This window comes from Festucalex cinctus, chromosome 1 (assembly GCF_051991245.1).
Source record: "Festucalex cinctus isolate MCC-2025b chromosome 1, RoL_Fcin_1.0, whole genome shotgun sequence".
Taxonomy (NCBI): Eukaryota; Metazoa; Chordata; class Actinopteri; order Syngnathiformes; family Syngnathidae; genus Festucalex; species Festucalex cinctus.
This window is the reverse complement of record NC_135411.1, coordinates 61,881,891-61,901,026: the sequence shown is the minus strand read 5'-3', so window position 1 is coordinate 61,901,026 and position 19,136 is coordinate 61,881,891. Positions and strand designations below refer to the sequence as shown.

At 39.7% G+C, this 19,136-nt stretch overlaps 2 protein-coding genes and 1 pseudogene across 2 annotated transcripts; 2 read left to right on the top strand and 1 right to left on the bottom strand.

Annotated features, from left to right (window-relative positions):
- Window positions 1-74: 74 nt before the first annotated feature.
- On the top strand, window positions 75-12,585 carry farsa (phenylalanyl-tRNA synthetase subunit alpha). The gene is made up of 13 exons (XM_077499925.1): window positions 75-255; window positions 1,160-1,297; window positions 3,301-3,399; window positions 3,537-3,655; window positions 4,022-4,114; window positions 4,393-4,521; window positions 4,595-4,710; window positions 4,796-4,880; window positions 9,811-9,910; window positions 10,224-10,392; window positions 10,733-10,810; window positions 11,901-12,015; window positions 12,253-12,585. Exons 1-13 carry the CDS (start codon window positions 109-111, stop codon window positions 12,356-12,358), a joined length of 1,494 nt encoding a protein of 497 aa, XP_077356051.1. The 5' UTR covers window positions 75-108; the 3' UTR covers window positions 12,359-12,585.
- Window positions 6,379-9,804, top strand: LOC144003555 (translocating chain-associated membrane protein 1 pseudogene; annotated as a pseudogene).
- A 501-nt stretch (window positions 12,586-13,086) lies between the features above and the next one.
- On the bottom strand, window positions 13,087-16,525 carry LOC144003547 (uncharacterized). Its single transcript, XM_077499937.1, has 2 exons — window positions 16,071-16,525; window positions 13,087-14,669 (listed from the first exon to the last, which is right to left on the bottom strand). The coding sequence occupies exons 1-2, from the start codon at window positions 16,297-16,299 to the stop codon at window positions 14,389-14,391; spliced, it is 510 nt and encodes a 169-aa protein (XP_077356063.1). The 5' UTR covers window positions 16,300-16,525; the 3' UTR covers window positions 13,087-14,388.
- Window positions 16,526-19,136: the final 2,611 nt, after the last annotated feature.

The following is a 19,136-nucleotide window of genomic DNA, read 5'->3' as shown; positions in this document are numbered from 1 at the left end:
ACATTCCTACAAGGTGATGACAATGCTGGTGAGTTAAAAAATAATCTATCGACATACTCAAGTTGTGACGTCGTTTCCGGTCCTTTGAGCTCAGTGGAGAAACCGGGTATGGCGGATACGCGTGTGTTGGAGACGCTTCTTCAGCTTATTGAGAAGGCGGACGACGGCGTCGAAAGCCTCAATGTGGCTTGCAGGCTCGGAGTGGACCATCAGGTCGTAGTGGGGGCCGTGAAGAGTCTGCAGTCTCTCGGCGAAGTGAGTTTTCCGTGTTTGAATTGCAGCGGAAGTCAGGCTGTCAGGTCAACATGTGAAATGTGACTGATGCAATGATGTTACCAGACAGTAGTCTGTGTAATGTGGCGTATGTTTTTCTGCTGTGTTTCAAAACACAAGTGTACATCAAACAATTTTATTATAACTATTTCTTTTTTAAAATTTTATTTTTTCACCTTTTTTTCAAGAAAGAGAGTAATGTTTACTACTTTCAACTATGGAGTAGTACCATATTTGGGGCTCTGTGTTAGTAGCTGCAAGTTACGATAATTAAATTATATAGAATAATATACAGTATATTATGAGAATGAATAACGGGGAAAAATGGGAATAAAATCGTAATTGTGAGACATAATTGGTGGTCAAAATTCCCATCGAACTTGCATGCATCTTTCTAACCCAACCTAAACCCCGTCCTGGAAAGGACTAACTCAGATCGATAAATAAAAAACAGAGTTTATAATTATTATTATACTGTAGTCTGACAACCCCATCAACAATACTTATAAGTTATAAGTCAAGTGACAAGTGACGTGTATATGAACGGCTTGATACTTTTATTCATACAAGGATTTGTATTATATTTGTAATACTACTGTCATAATGTTTTCCACAAAGCAAGAGAGGCCAGGTTGAGATTGTTTAAATGCGCAGAAGCAATGGTATTGGTAGAAGGATGCTGGAAATGGAGCTGCCAGGTTGGAGGCAACAACCAAAGAGGTAGCTATGGTGAGAAATGACTTTCAGAAAGCTGGAATTAGAGCGGAAGATGCAGAGGAAAGGGAGCGATCGAAGAGGATGATTGGCTGTGCCGACTCTTGCTACTTAATCCAAATCTACGAATGAAATTTAAAAATATATATATATTTTGTTGTCTGGCCTTCAGATAATCTCAGCTGAGCTACGCTCCTCCAAACACTGGGAGCTGTCGGAGGAGGGCAAGGAGATCGCTGAGCAAGGCAGCCAGGAAGCTCGGGTCTTCAACTCAATCCCGCTAGAGGGTCTGACCCAAAGTGACCTCATGGTAAGACTGACAGAGGGTTGCTCATATAATTACATATTTATTTACAGGGAAACTGAAGGATTAAAAAAAAAAAAAAAAAAAGGTCGTTTCAGTTGACAGCAAGAGTTGAGGAGTTGAGCTGCATCATGTTTCAGCTGCCTAAAATGGCTCAAAACAAATTAATTGATTGGTCTTAATTATTATTCTACAAACACAAAATACATATTGTATGATAAAGATTTTTTTTGACTGGCGTACCGCTTTAAAGCTACTCTATGTAGGATTTCCCAAAAAAATATCTTAACAATAGCCTTTTTATTTGACCATTTATGACTGAAACATATTCTAATTAGTAGATCAACATCTTAGCTGTTCACAATGGGTACTCCTACAAGCCTCTGGCCAATATTATTTAGGAAGCGTCCGGTCCGAATCCTTCGAATTTCCCGCCCTCTGTCTGCAGGATGTGACGTCATGCGCGTCATCGTCAGTTGTTTCCTGTCGCGCGAAGACGGAACTAGTACAGATTTTCGCCCCAGACGCCCGCTGTTACTCCGCGGAAGGCTGCTTAAAAAAAAAAAAAAATGAAAACAATGTCAAGTGCCACGAAAAAAAAATAAAAATCTAAACTTGATAGTGACCGACATTTGACATTTCAGCGGTGGAGAGAGTTGAGATCGGACTTGGATTAGAAAAGTGATTCACAGCTGGCTTTCTTTCTACTCCAAAAGGTAAGAAGCGAGTATCTTGACATTGAGAAGAAAATGTCCATCCATCCATTTTCTTGACCGCTTATTCCTCACAAGGGTCGCGGGGGCTGCTGGCGCCTATCTCAGCTGGCTCTGGGCAGTAGGCGGGGGACACCCTGGACTGGTTGCCAGCCAATCGCAGGGCACACAGAGACGAACAACCATCCACACTCACACGCACACCTAGGGACAATTCGGAGCGCCCAATTAACCTGCCATGCATGTCTTTGGAATGTGGGAGGAGACCGGAGTACCCGGAGAAGACCCACGCGGGCACGGGGAGAACATGCAAACTCCACCCAGGAGGGTCCGAGCCTGGACTCAAACCGGAGACCTCAGAACTGGGAAGCGGACGTGCTAACCACTCGACTACCGTGCCGCCAGAGAAGAAAATGTGTTGTTTTCAAATAGCAGTAACCTCAAGATCGATCACTTCTCGGTCGTAACTATTGGGGTGAAAGTGAGGTGGACGGCAACATTTAGCGTGAAAGGGGCGGCAAAGTTGAATGTAATAGAACAGAATGACTTTATGAAGAACAGACGTTCCATTCCGCGACGTTTCAATCAGGCTAAATGTCGCCTTATTTTCCTCCATGAAAACAGCCTATTGTAGCTACATTATGCTAACGGAATGTGAACAGTACTACTGAATGGCGATAACATTCACGGCCGTATCACACTAAGTAGTGAATGGGTCTATATGTTTTTCACAATCGTCAATTTCCATAACTGACAGCCCACCTTTCGGCTCATGCACAATGACGCTAGCCTGGGGGCGACATACACTAATAATGACTAGAATCAGGTTGACGTCCGTCGAGCGGGGTGACTACAATATGTAACTGCATATTAACATCGGAATGAGGTCCAATTAATTGACGTAATTTGCACATCGTTTTGCAGTACAGCACAGGACTGGACTTCGACCGACTAAAGCAATATGATCTGCACGTCCCGTGGACATCAATTGTTTAGTGGGGATCGAGAGTCTCATTCCGTGAAGTGGCCAGCTTTGTATAACATTATAAAACTTCTTACCTCTGAAAACATAGTTTAATTGGATATGAAGAGCCCAGTCTTCAGTATTGAGGTCGTGCACGTACGAGTGCGCGCAGCGTGTACGAGCGTGCAGTTTGTTTTCGGCCACAGGTGGCAGTAGAGATTTGAAATTTTCAATCTTACATATAGTTGCTTTAAATACTTACTACTGGTTGAAATGTCAGCTCATGTGCGGTGCTATTTCTGATTCTGAATAGTTTTTGTGTATGTGTGTAGAAATTGTCCTTTGGAAAGATTGGCTTCAGCAAGGCCATGTCAAACAAGTGGATACGATTGGACAAAGGGAATGAAGGCGGGCCCAAGATATTCAGAACGGTATGTATTGTCTTTTAGAGGGTATCGAATTGTGTGCAGTATCTTTTATGTTTGACACTCCTCTGTCTGAGAATATGTCTTTTTGTTTTGTTGTTTTGTTTTTTTTTTAATTTATGTGGTTCTGTTTGGCTCCACAGGTGGAGACCATTGAGGACCAGGTAAGAGAGAAGCTGCTTCTTGTTCACAAAGGCATCTCTTCAAACGTGGATGAGAAAGAAAAGAATGAGCTGAAAAAGCGAAAACTTCTTGCTGAGGTGTAAGTTGGGTGTTTTGAGTTATACTCAACTTTATGCTTATGAAGTGAAATCCTGTTATAAATGACATTTTTAAATGTAAAATAATAGTAAATGGAGTATAAAGGCATTTTTTTTTCCCACTCGGTTAATGACAGGGAAAGTTAACACGTTGCACTTATTAAAATTACACATCCTTTTGTACCTTCAAATGTGTTTTTTTGTTTTTATTCTTTTAAGCTTATGAGCAAAAATCAAGTGGGCTTATTTCTGATCTAAATTCTGGACTCTCTTCACAGAGTAATTTACTTTGAAGAGTTACAAGGGTGAGTCATAACCATAAGTAATGAGTTAAGATTCAGTCTATTCCTTTTTATCAATGTGTTCAGGACAGTTAAGTCCTACTGGATCACGAAAGGCAACTCCTTCAGCTCCACCGTTACCAAACAGGAGACGGAGCTCACCCCTGAGATGATTGCCACGTAAGTCCAGATGTTGTGTTTAAATGCTTTTTGAGCACAACTTTGCCGTTTGTCTTGTCTGCCCTCATCTGTCCGTCAGTGGCTGTGTGAAGGCTTTCAGACAGAGGACGCAGAGCACTGAACGCCCGTTAAAGGGGACAGGTCCAAAGATGGGGGCTTTGTCCTAAAGGCAGGGCGGCACAAGCCATGATGACTGAAATGAACATGTATAAATGTAGTCTTTTCATATGATAACAGTTGTCGTATTTCAAAACTAATACATATATATTGCATCACAGTGGCAGCTGGAAAGAGAAAAATTTCAAACCGTACAACTTTGATGCGATGGGTGTGGCCCCAGATTGCGGCCACCTGCATCCACTGTTGAAGGTGCGAACGCAGTTCAGGCAGATTTTCTTGGAGATGGGGTGAGTTCTTTTGTTACGAAGCGACCTGCGAAACGTATTTAAACACTGACGCGCTGAACACTTTGGTCTTTAGGTTCACAGAGATGCCAACCAACAACTTCATAGAGAGCGCTTTCTGGAACTTTGACTCCCTTTTTCAGCCGCAGCAGCACCCAGCCCGGGACCAGCACGACACCTTCTTCCTATCCGGTGAGGCCGAGTGTGTCACATATTTCTCCTGCAGTACACTTTCATGTTTATGTTTGCATCTGGAGTCATTGTACTGCGTTTTCAGACCCTGCTCTTGCCCTTGAGTTACCACAGGACTACTTGGAGAGAGTGAAGAGGGTCCACTCGGAGGGCGGCTTTGGTTCGCAAGGGTGAGATAAAGGTTTTAGTGTTCAGTATTATGTAGATATTAGCCAAATAAAGTTTTGCATTTCAAAATATTCCTTATTTACACAAAGTTGCGTTAATGATTGAAAACTAGCACGTTTAGTACAACAGCAATGTGTTTGCAAAGTATTTATTTATTTATTTTTTTAATATCTTATTCACATAAAATTATTGGGAACAAATTAAAATGTGTCAAGTATCCATCCATCCATCCATCCATTTTCCGAACCGCTTCTGGTTTCTGTACAGAATTTTAAGAATAAGACATATTGAAGGGATACTTGACTCATTGACCAATATTCAGCAGTGAAAAGTTCATAATTTGTCCATAATTAATTTGATAACGTCATTATTTTTCATGTACAATTAATACCTTTATAACTATTTTTTCCTCTTTCTGTTGGCTGATGTTGACTTCACTTTGTGCCGAGGAAGTAGGTAACGACCAATCATGGCTCACCTGTTTTCTGGGGTTGGTCGGCAAACTGAGCCATGATGGGGTGTTATCTACCTCCTCAGTACAGGTAATGTCATCATCAGTCAACAGCAAGTAGAAAAATTACTTTTTAAAGGTACTAATTGTACATGAAAAATAATGAAGTTACCACATTAATTATAGACAAAATATTAACTTTTTACTGCTGAAAATGACTCATTGAGTTAAGTATCTCTTTAAGATGGAAAAAAAAATAAAACACTTTTTTTCTGAGAACAGCCTTACATCTTTTGTTGCATTGAATTGGTCAACTGTGCCCAGGAACTTTGGACTACATTGCAATTTTTTTGCCTTGAACAGCATTTTTGTTTGTTGCATCATTTTTTCTTATTGCCAGCCAATTATGCACATGTCAAAAATGATGTTTCTTGCTTATTGCTTGGCTCCATTTTCTCCATTTATCTTAAATGAAGGTCCAGATTTTTCCTTTTTTTTTTCATTCTAAAAACCCATTATTAAATTCTATAATATGCCAAAAATCTGTTCTATCACATCAATGTACATTTAAAAAAATAAATAAGTAAATAAATAAATAAATAAATATATATATATATATATATATATATATATATATATATATATATATATATATATATATATATATATATATATATATATACACACATATATAGATGGCAAAAAACTACTCACTGTCAGCCAATTGTGCACATGTCTAAATAAGGCTCAATTTTTCTTAGTTTAACTTGAATTTATAAATTTTCTAAAGACTAATGCAGACAAGGCTAATGTTTTGAACAGCCCAAAATGGTGTATGTTGAAAAATTAAAGAGCTGACGGTGTTCAAGGTCCTCGTGAGCCCCTATCCAGCCTGTTTTCCATGTTTCTCTCCACTAACACACCTGATTCATGATCAGGATCGTTATCAGGTTTCTGCAAAGCTTACTGATTAGCTGATCATTAGATTCAGTTGCGCTGAAGGAGGGAGACATGTAAAACAGGCTGGATAGGGGATCTCGAGGACCGAACTTGGCCACCCCTGCGCAGATTAAGAATGAAATGTCACAATAGTTCACATGCATGTCAAGGCAGGTTAGCAAATACGTTTGATAATATAGACATTGATACATGGATAGTTACTTTTTCCTGGAAATGAAAGCTGTTCAAGAATTTGAGCTCAAAGCTACACTTTTGCCGGAGTGATTCCGCAGCGCTTACTGCTCTTCCACTGTGCTGCCCCCTAGTGTTAATTTCGTAAACAAAAACTAAACAAAAATAATTTCGTCAACACACATTTTTCACCAGACTAAAGCTAGACTAGACTAGAATGAAACCCTCATTAATAAACAATAATTGGGACTAAATCAGTATGCCTTTTTGTCGACTAATGAAGACGAAATGACAATGTCCTTCACTTAAAAACTTGACTAAAATCTATGGACGTTTTAGTTCATGAACAAAAACTAGATGAAAATTGTATGATCTTGTCTCTGCTAATCTGTCACTTCTGTGACACTGTCATGTAACATACATACAGCGCAAAACACAGACGAGGTGGATTCACGGTGAATGGTTAAAAAAAAAGAAGTAAATTATAGTTATAACTTAACTCATTTGCTCCCATTAACTTCTAAATACGTTTTTTTTTCATGTTTTGAGTGTCCCAAAGACGTATTTATGTTTTTTGTTGTTGTTTTTTTCTAAATGCCAGAGCATACAGAAGGCTTTGTTACAGCCTCTCAACTGCAAAGAACAGTCGCAGAAATGGTAGTTATTACACAAACGGCCAGCAGGTGGCAGCAGAGCAAAGGAGATCAACCAGGGCCATGTTGGAAAAAAAGCTCAATTACTCACAATTTTAAATAGAAACAGAAATGTACTTTTTTTTTCCTCAGATAAAAGAAGAGACTTTAATCTTTCTTTTGAAAGGTTCCATGTTTTTATAGCAATAGAACACAATATTCTGTGGGCCTTGCAAAATCAGTCAAAATCCAGTAAAACAGCTGGGAGCGAATGGGATTGCTTCTGTGAAAGTGGCTGGGAGCGAATGAGTTTTAACATTAATCCACAGCTATAACATTCCAACAATAATGTTAATGCGACTGCTAACTAATCTGGCTAACTTACTAGGTCATGAATGGAGCCATAGCAGCCACTATAATTGTGTGTCAAGTTGTTTTTCATCAAAAAAGACCAGATAAAATTTTATGTGAAATAGTTTGAGATCCGAAAAGGTTCAACAAAGCTGCTGAGAAAAAAAAATATTCAGGGGTAGATTGGTTGTCCTGACTAAAACTTCACTAAAACGTTGACAGATTTGTGGACGAAAACTAGACAAATAAATTTGTGTTTTCTTGGACTAAAATCCATCCATCCATCCATCCATTTACTACCGCTTATCTGGGATCGGGTCACGGGGGCAGCAGCATTAGGAGGGAAGCCCAGACTTTCCTCTCCCCAGCCACTTCAACCAGCTCATCCGGAGGGATCCCCAGGCGTTCCCAGGGCAGCCGAGAGACATAGTCTCTCCAGCGTGTCCTGGGTCGTCCCCGGGGCTTCCTGCCGGTGGGACATGCCCGGAACACCTTCCGTAGGGAGGCGTCCAGGAGGCATCCGAACCAGATGCCCTAGCCACCTTGGCTGGTTCCTCTCAACGCGGAGGAGCAGCGGCTCAACTCTGAGCCCCTCCTGGATGACCGAGCTTCTCACCCTATCTCTATTTCCTCAAAGCCATGCGGAAGTCGTTCTCAATGGCCTCACCGGCATTCCTCCCAATCACGCCCCTCCAGGTCTCACTGTCATTGCCCACGTGAGCGTTGAAGTCCCCCAGAAGGACGAGGGAGTCCCCAGGGGGAGCGCTCTCCAGCACACCCTCTAAGGACTCCAAAAAGGGTGGGTACTCTGAACTGCTGTTTGGTGCATATGCACAAACAACAGTCAGGACCCGTCCCCCCACCCGAAGGCGGAGGGAGGCTACCCTCTCGTCTACCGGGGTAAACCCCAACGTACAGGCGCCGAGCCGGGCGGCAATAAGTATGCCCACACCTGCTCTGCGCCTCTCACCGTGGGCAACTCCAGAGTGGAACAGAGTCCAACCCCTCTCGAGAGGACTGGTACCAGAGCCCAACCCGTGTGTGGAGGAGAGTCTTCACGCGCTCCCTGAACTCTACTTCCAGAAGACAAAAAAGGAGGTCATTCCACGCCAGCTGGTGTACATTTTCCTGTACCTGGTCCACATCGCCGGCGCTTACATCCTCAATCTGAACCGTCTGGGCCTGGTCCTGCTTGTGCTGCATTACTTTGTGGAGCTCCTCTTCCACGTTTCCCGCCTCGTCTACTTCAGTAACGAGAACAGACAATTGGGCTTCAGGGTGTGGGCCGTCCTATTCGTCCTCGGGCGTCTCCTCACGTTGTCCCTCACCGTCCTCACGGTGGGCTTCGGCCTCGCCAACGCAGACAACCAAGGCAATGGCTAATGGCATGGGGCGAATTTGGGAGGTCAAATTTTTCATCATTTTTGGTTCAAGTCATCAGTAGTCACTCGCTTTCTGTCGCCCAAAAGTACCATGGTGCCTTTCCCAACAATATAAAATCACATGCATAATGACATACGTGGACATGGCCGCCATATTGGATGTGGCGATTGCATGGAATGAAGACTAGGAACCGACTAGTTGTAGTTCTCCCAATTTTTTTGGAAAGACATTAATTACATTTACATTATAACATAAAACAGACGTTCCCACCCACAATTTTTCCAATTTTTATCTGCAATAGGGATATTATGAAAAATGTTTTTATGTAGTTGTACGCCTCCCAAAAAACAAAAAAAAAAAAAAAAAGGGTTAGTGTAATCTAGTTCCATTTTAGCTTGCGTCTCTTTTTGCCGCCAACCGATCACGCGGAAGGTTTGTCGCTATATCTAGTCGGAATTTCTCGGCCTCGCACACCAGCTCGGGCTCCTTCCCTGCCAGAGAGGTGACATTTCATGTCCCAAAAGCTAGCTTCTGTAGTCGGAGATCGGATCGCCAAGGTCCCAGCCTTTGGCCACTACCCAGCTCTCTATGCACCCGACCCCTTTGGCCCCTCCCACAGGTGGTGAGCCCATAGGAAGAGGGACCTACGTTGCCTTTTCGGGCTGTGCCCGCCCGGGCCCCAAGGGCGAAGGCCCGGCCACCAGACGCTCGCCTTCAAGCCCCGCCTCCAGGCCTGGCTCCAGAGGGGGGCCCCGGTGACCCGCGTCTGGGCAAGGGAAAACTAGATCCATTATTATAATTTATAATAAGGGGTTGTTGTTTTCTTGGACTAAAATAAAGACTAAAATGCTACATTTATAGATGAATAAAAATGGGGTGAGGTTGACGAACTGTGATTAAAAACTAACATGAATGACTGAAATTGTACCAAAACTGAGACTAAATTTAAAAATGGCAGACAAAATTAACACGATTGCCCCTCAGGTACAAATACGACTGGAAGATGGAGGAGGCCCAGAAGAATATCCTCCGCACGCACACGACAGCAGTCAGCTCACGTATGCTGTATAAACTGGCACAACAGGTCAGTTGCACACGCTCGCGCTTGCACTGTAAAAGGGCAACACGGCACTTTTCTAAACGTTTAACAGTGTGCCCATGCAGTTCTGTACGGAACCAATTCAAAGACAGCTTGCACCCAGACTTAACCCTGCTCACATCCCATGCAATACGTCTGCCCTCACTAAAGCTCCTGGCAGCTAAACTGGAGCAATCTCTGCCCTCGGGTTCACACGGTTCCTGGAAAGCCGCGACGAGTAGCGAGAGTTTAAATAGCACCTCGGCGTGCTCGTGCGTCACATCGTGAGGACTAACTAACCGTGTCTCTTCTTCACCAGGAGAAGTTCACCCCCGTCAAATACTTCTCCATCGACCGGGTCTTCAGGAATGAGACGTTAGATGCCACCCATCTGGCTGAGTTCCACCAAATCGAGGGTGTGGTAGCCGACTACGGGCTCACTCTGGGGGACCTGATGGGTGTCCTGCATCAGTTCTTCACCAAACTAGGTTGGAATGTAATGATTAAATCCCTGAATCCTTTCACAACTTGAAGTTCAATGATGTTGGAGGCATAATTGAAGGTTAAATCAAAGGTCAACCCACCAGTCATACCATGAGGCTATTAGGGACAAAAAATAAATAAAGACCCGACATTAAAATGCAAGTTTACTTATTCTAACACATTAAGTGCACTGATAACAATAGGTGTAAATATCCCTTGGCCATATAACTGCTGCGAACATTGGAGTGCAATATGGTGGGGGAGACACAATGTGGATACTTTGCATCTGTAGAAATGGAACCAAAGATGCAGACATTTATTTTATTTTATTTTATTTTTTTAAAGGAATTACTAAACTACGTTTCAAGCCTGCCTACAATCCCTACACAGAACCCAGTATGGAGGTGTTCAGCTATCATGAAGGTAAGGTATTCATTGCTCCTCCTTGACAAACTGTCACAGCTGCTCCAAGACAATTAAACCCCAAATTATTCACACCTAGGGCTGCTCCATTATAGAAAAAAATAATAATCACGATTATTTTGACAATAATTGAAATCACGATAATTCAAATGATTATTTATTTTTTGGTACAAAACGACATTTTTTGAACATTTACAAATATTAAGGCCAACAAATATAAACACTATATTTATATAAGTTCCTTTATATAAGTTCCCTTTGGACCAAACAAAATTTGTTATTTATTTATTTATTCATTCATTCATTCATTCATTCATTCATTCATTCATTCATTCATTCATTTATTTATTCATTCATGTTGGCAAAAACGTGAAGTTGGAGTGCAGCTTGTGCATTGTGCAGTTGGACGATCATTTATTTTTTGGTACAAAACAAGAAAATGTTTACATTTACACATTTAAAAATATTATGACCAATTAAAAAAATAGAAACACTATAATTATGCAAGTTCCTTTTGGACCAAACAAAATTCATAATATAATAATATTTATTGGCATAAGCTTGAAGTTGGCGTATAGCATGTGCATTGTGCAGTAGGACGATCATTTGTTTTTTGGTACAAAACGAGAAAATGTTTAAACATAAAAAAATATATATATATTAACATAAATCAAATTACCGGTATTTAAAACACTAATTATGCAAGTTACTTTTGGATGAAACAAACTGTATTAAATTTGATATTTTAAATTTTTAAAAAGGTGCAAATGTATAAATTTAAACAACTAAAAAATTAGTATTAATAATATTTTTTTTTTTAAGGATTATGCTGACTTTGTAATTGTGGAGTGTAATAATTGTAATAGAAAAAGCTCTGTTCTGCTACCTTGCAGATGCGTGAGAACGCTAAGGGGGACCAATCCTTGACATATGTGTTTTTAGCTGTAGCGCAGCACTGTTATTGTCCAGAATTATGTTCAGTACCAATGAGAGTAAACCCAAGATATAATTATTGTTACTTATTTGTGCTTGAACAGAAACTACAGTAGATGGATTGTCATAACTGTATAATGATTCTCTGTACTTACAGGCCTAAAAAAGTGGGTGGAAGTGGGGAACTCTGGTGTTTTCAGACCGGAGATGTTGCTGCCTATGGGTCTCCCTGAAGATGTGTCTGTTATTGCATGGGGGCTGTCTCTGGAAAGGTAAACAAATAAACAAAATGCAGAGGAATCCGTTGTGCTACGTTTCTTAAATGTAACCAGACAAGTGGTTTAGAACGATGCATCCAAAGTGAATCTAGTGAGTGGATTATTTATACTCAGCAGCTGTAAATCTTGTGACTATCATGGGGTTGAGGAAAGTCTCGTAGGAATTCATATTTAGTAATCCCCCTTTTTTCGTGAACTGTTGCTGACTCAGCCTTCTCATGTGTCCCACAGACCCACCATGATTAAATATGGCATCAACAACATCAGAGAGCTGGTGGGACACAAGGTCAATCTACAGATGGTCTATGACAGCCCCATTTGTCGACTGGACTCCTGAGTTTGGTACAGACCTTTTTTTTTTTTATTTTGGACCTACTCTGTCACTGTAACCATAACTTAAGTACAATTCCATTCTATGGAATTTTGAAATCAGGTGAGAGGCTTCTGTATACATTATAATTTCAAATACTAACCTAGGAACCAACACTATTATGTGTCACAAGAAGAAACAGCTAAATCTGGTTCCTTTTGAATAACAAAATAAACATTTTCCAAACTGTAAAACTGCTACCGTTCTCTCTTATACGGACTTCTGGGTGACTTGACGGCTTCTACAAATATTGAAACACATTGTCTTTGCGTACATGTTAAGTACTAAACTAAAGTTTTTAACTCTATAGCCTTCCACCAGGCTCATTTCATGTCACATGGAAACAATTTAAAAAATAATTCTACTCATCTTGGCTTAGCGTCCCTCACTTGGCAGCCATGTTGTTAATGGAAGCAACAAAATTAATTTATTGCATAAAATTCAGATGAATTTATGTTCCTTTCTATTAACCAAATCATGTGTATTAGGTTGAAATTTTTACATAAGTCATTCTCATGACATTTTGGGTTGCTCTTGTTTAATGAAGGGGGTCATTTAAAAAAAAAAAAAAAAAATGTTTTCACTCAAGTGGTCCCAAGGTTGGACCCACAGTTTGAGAACCCCAATTGTACTGCTACTAGCAGGTCCTGCCATTGCTGTCGACGCATTTTCAGAAATCACAAGATCACAAAAGATTTACAGTTATGGTTCTTTAATTCCACATTTGGGAAGGCCCTCCATAGAACCAAATATTTGAATACGAGTAGTTAGAAAGCCAATTTTCCACAATGTCACTTTCAAGTTGCTTGTCATACTGTGTTGACTGGTTGGTGTCGCCTATATTGCTATTTTTATATGGAAACAGCCATTTATTCTTTATGAGCATAGACTTTTTTTTTTTTTTTTTTTAATTGTTGGTACATGCCATGTTAAACCATTTCACCCCCCGACGCCTGGTTCAACATGCAAAAATTCCCACAAATACGCTCCAACATTTTTGCAATAAGTCCTCCCAGAAGAGTATTGTACTTGTAGAGTATGGAGGACCAAAACTGCCAAATAATAAATAAGTAAATAAAGACTGATATAAAAATATAATTCAAAAATGAAATTAACAATATAAACGGAAATAAAAATAACAACCATATATATTAGTTTTTATTTCCATTTATATATATATATCTATTTTTGTATTTAGTTTTTGAATTATATTTTTTATATCCATTTTTATTTTCACTTGTATTTATTTATTTTAGATTTTGGCATTTTTTGTCCTCCATACTCCACAAGTACAATACTCTTCTGGTAGGACTTGTATAAAAATATAAACATAAAAATATAATTCAAAAACTAAATTAAAAATATAAACGGAAAGAAAAATAACCATATACAGTATATTAGTTTTATTTCTATTTCTATACAGTATATATTTTTTGTATTTAGTTTTTGAATGATATTTTTTATATCCATTTTTATTTTCACTTGTATTTATTTATTTTATACTTTGGCATTTTTGGTCCTCCATGGTTGAGCGAATCTTTGTTTTTAATAACAGTTTCTTTCGGTGTACTGTTAGTATACGTTTGTGCTTGGAGTCTTGCGCACCAGCTGGGGAATCCTCACGTATTTTCCCTGCACAAAATAATGTGGTACCAGGATTAAGTCTTGTTGTGTACAAGAGGACTCCCTGGAACTCCTTAAGTCTTCGCCTTACGGTTAATCCCCCAGTGACTTCAAATAGCATTTTAGTGAAGTGTGTACAATGGCCAACTGATCACCTTTAAAAAGTTTGAATGGGCAGCCTGGCTGGCGTGCAGACTGAGCCAAACTGCAGTCTTGAGTGTTGCATTATTCACAGATTTAAAAGTTCTGTTTGAGCTCCTGGCGTGTCTGCACGTGGCTTTGACACTTTGCATGCAAATAGAAGTCATCCCCATACATCTTTTCCATCATATAACGTCCGTTCGGGGGGCTCTCCCTGCGCTGGATCATCGTCCTCAATACGGATTCTGATCTCCTGGTTCGGTGAGAGCGGGAGAGTTCTGACTTGTGGGGCTGTGGAGGTGTGGGAAGAAAGCGGGGATGTAGGGAATGGTGGCCAGCAACAGCGGGCTGGTCTCGGGGCTGTCGTCCAGCGGCAGAGGGATGACCACGTCATCCTGGTCCCACACGTGGAAGGCGTTGTGGGCGAACGGGTGTGGCGGCGGGTGGCTGGCCAGGCCCTCCGGGTTGGTGTCCTGCTCCTTGTCTTCGTTCCCGGGCGGACCCAACATGCAATCTGAACAGGAGGGATTCGTGTCAGAAACGGGATGATAGTTTTATTTTCAATTCAGCTCCTTTATTAAAAGTTAAAAATGCTGAAAAATGTCCATACCAAAGTAAAAATGACTTTTCGTTTACTCTAGCAGACAACTTGGCACAGTTTGGTCTTGGACCTCAAAATAAGTTCTGAGTTTTGGGGTCAATTTCAATACACATTGTCATACATTCTGTAGATGAATGTCATTCTCATCAAAGACTTTTCCTTTATTTTGTGCTGAAAGAGGATAATAGCTAACGTAGTCAATCCAAAACCTCCCCTCAGTGGTTTGACATTATTTACAGTTTTTCTTTTTCTTCTTTTCATTGGCAAAAAAATACAAATTTAAGTTAATTCAAAGCACTTATCAAGCATCCAATCAGATTGCCCTGCTGTGTGGGGCAGATACTCGTAGTATACATGTTTTACATGATCAGGATTTTTGGGACTCATCGCTGATGAGCAAGTTAAAAAAAAATAAAAAAAATAAAAAGTCATTCAGAACAATCACAATTTTAATCTAATAAACCCGAAAAACATTTATTTCAAGGTTTTCAAAACGTCTTGTAAACCAACCATCCCGCATTATATCACATGCAAAATTACAACTCACAATAACATTTGGATGTACCAGAACATAAGAGCAACTTTTAATAATCAAGAAGACAAAACTTGATTTCACGATTAACAAATTTTCATTTGATTTTTAAAATGACGATTAACTGAATTCATTTGATTTATTGCCCAGCCCTACTACTACTTAATTAAATAACTTCTTTATCTATTATATATTTAAGAGAAAAAAAAAGGCTTACGGGATTGGGATTTTTGGAGGTGATCAGCGAGTTTGGAAAAAAAATTATACTCAATCACTGATTTGATCAGAAGGAGAAATTTAACTAATTTAGCAATTTTACAGTCGACCCGTCTTAGTGAAAATCTAATAGAATTGTTGCACATTGAAATTCATGGGAAAAAATCAATTTAAAAAAACATTTTTCTTAAATGCTTACTGTAATGTTTATATGTTCATATCGCCTTCTGACGTTAATGGAAAAAAAAATGTGCACATGCTTGTTTTTACTGTAATGCCTTATTTTGTGGATCTGATCAATGATGTCATTGCTCGATCACGCAAATTGTTGCATTACAGTCGATCACAATGTTTTTGCATAAAATGAAAAATACTGTCCGATCACAGTCCAGTCTAGGACTTCATCTATGAAAATGTTTTAAAACAAGTCAGACTAACATGTAAAAAAAATAATGGATTGTCAGTTATATGATTTAGGAAAGGTGACGTGAACACTTATCAGTTTGAAGCATTTAAACTCACACGTATGACAGCTACAAAATGTTTAAACATTCTTGCCAACATACCTGCGATATCAATGGCCAGATCCTTAATGAGATGTCCAATAATGGTATATGCCACTCCAACCACCACCAGGGCCGCCATGAGCAGGTAGAGCACCGCCTTGGGCAGGGGGATCATCTCCTTGTTCACGGGCTTGTACTGCTTGTACAGCGGCTCCTCTAAGGACGTGGACTGCGGATAGGCGTGGGCTTCGTCCGTGGAGTTCCACATGGTGAAATTATAGCCGCTCATGATTGTGGAACGTTGCTTCTCTTCTTATCGCCCGATGTCACTCCAACATGGATGCAAGCGCTGCTCCTTCCACATGAAGTCCCACCGAGACGAAAATTCAAGCTCATGAAGTGGATCTGCGAGGACTAAAGAGACAAAAGTCTCACCTTTTGCGTCGGAGCAGCGAAGAGCTGCGGGTTGACGCCGCTCAGCCAGCAGAGGCACTGACTCTCATCATGTCATCAACACGCCTCCGCTCACCGCAGGCTTATGTCGCCCTTAATTCCCTCAAGTTCGACACAAGCTGCTGGCTTGGAAGTCATTCATGTGTCGTGAGCTGCTTTTTGAGCCATTCTCACAAGAGCCATTGAACATCAATTTTTATTTATTTTGGTTTATCACAACTACAGATAATTGGTCTATTTACATGGACTACAATAATAGTTTGAGGCCATTTTTAGGCCAAATAAATAACCAAAAATGTGTCTGGAGCCACAAAATATTTTAAGATTGTGATTTTTTTGGGGGGGGGTTAGTTTTTGGATTTTTTTTCCTTCATACTTTTTTTTTTCATACATCTTTAGACTTAACTGCCTTTCTGTTAAGTTTCTGACATTTTTGGCAACTTCATGGACATATTGTCATTTTTTGCCTCTTTTCTTCCTTTTTTGGACATTTTATGGCAAATTTGTTTTGGCATTAACTGCTTTTTTTGTCAGCAAATTTATGATATTCTTGACAATTTTGTGGACATTTTATTGTAATTTTCTTTTCTTTTGTTAGTTACTTTTTAAATGTTTTATTTTCTGTTTTGTTTTGTTTTTTAATACGTTTTTTCACTTTTCTGTGGCAATTTTGTATACGTTTTATGGTCAATTTCGGGATATCTTGTTTGGTTTTTGGACATTTTATAGTCACTTTTTGAATGTTTTCCTTCCTGGATTTTTTTAAAATACATTTTCAGCTTTATTTATTTATTTATTTATTTATTTTTGCAATTCCAAAAATATGTTAAGGTTTGTTTGTTTTTTTTACATTTTAGGTTACACTTTGATTCTCTGAATTTTTTGGCAATTTCATGGACATTTTATGGTAAATTTCTGCTTTTCCTCTTCCTTTTTTTGACATTTTATGATCACTTTTTGGGCGTTGTTTTTTTTTTTTTTTTTTTTTTTTTTGAAAAACCTGTCCATCTTTTCCTCACAACTTAAAAATTTGGACTGAATTTTTTTGGAATATATAATTATTCGTTTTTATCTAAATAATTAATTACTTTGAAGAACATTTTATCTAAAAAAAAAACAAAAAAAACCCCCATAAATAAATGTAAAATAAATTAATTTGTACCATTTTTTTTTATTTATTTTTATTTTTTTAACAGACCCACAGGGAGCCCCAGTAGAAGGACTAGAGATCCAGATGTGGCTCCAGAGCCGCAGGTTGTAGACCCCTAAACAAAGTTCAGGTATCCTAGTAGGCTTTCCCTGACATTGTGTATTGCTGTCCTTACACCTACATCTTCCCGTTTAAGGATGTGTCAAAGGCTTTCACTAGAGTTGCATTCATGGGGAACATGGCGACCACACGATGCATTATAAACTAGGGATGTAACGATATCCAAACATCACGATACGATATTATCACGATATGAAGGTCACGATACGATAATTATCACGATATTGTGGGAGCGTTGGCAATATTTAAAAAAGATCACAATAATGTAAAAAAAAAAGAGCTCATACTAAAAAAAAAAGACAATATTGTGCTTTTGTACATAACAGCAATGCATATAAACCACCTACAATCTCTAATAACAATATTGAGGCACTTACTTGGTAATGCAAGCACACATTGATCGCTTCACAAGGAAATTCGGTTCCCCTTAATCTGACCATTAGCATAGATTTTAAACATAGAAGGCCAAAACATCCCTAATGAAAATTAAATTGCACTAATAAACTAGCCACTAGAGGGTGCTAGAACTGCACAAATGGAAATCAACCCTACTTTTTGAACAGATGTGTTCCTTTTAAATATTGTGAACATGATGACGACGATATTGTGGCAGTTTTAATATCGCGATATCACGATATTACCCTTATTGTGACATCCCTATTATAAACCATCTAATCTTGGAATTATGAATAAAGTTTGTTGTTTTGGATGTCTTGTGAAGTGGAGGGTTAACTTCTGGGGCCAACAACAGACCTGATATTGTGGATGAATGAACGGTCACATTTGATAAAATGAAAATGACAAATTTAGGCTTACTCAAAGGATTTCCTCCCAGCGCCATATACTTAGTGTAAGTAGCCAAGAGATGGGCAATTATGAGTCTCATTGAGCTCATGATGGTGGCTGAGTCTCTATCACAAGTAGCTTCTAATCCACGATGATTAATTCTGTCATCCAAAGTATCTGCGTGTTGGGCTGCCACATCAGAACGGATGAGAGAAAATTAGCGAGGAGGCGGGAGATGACAGCTCGCTTTATTTCCCACACATCACTTGGTTTCATGCAGCCATCACGTCAGCCACCGTCATCATCCACGGCTGAAAGGACACACAACACACCGGGCCATTTGGGCCACAATTAGTCACGGTGACTCACATCTACGCGTGCCCAATACATGAAAATCCATTGGGCCACACGAAAGAAAGAAAAAAGGGAAAGTGGTTTCCTTATGTAAGAGGACATGCACAGCCACGGATTTGCCTCTTTAATTCCCCCCACTTCAAAGTGGCAGACAGACATGGGGGGAAAAAACTGGATGGATTTGTGGTCTTTATCTGCTTGCCCAAGCCCCAGCTGCTCTCACGCCCTCGTGATCTGCTAATCACTGAAAACATGTTCAGGTG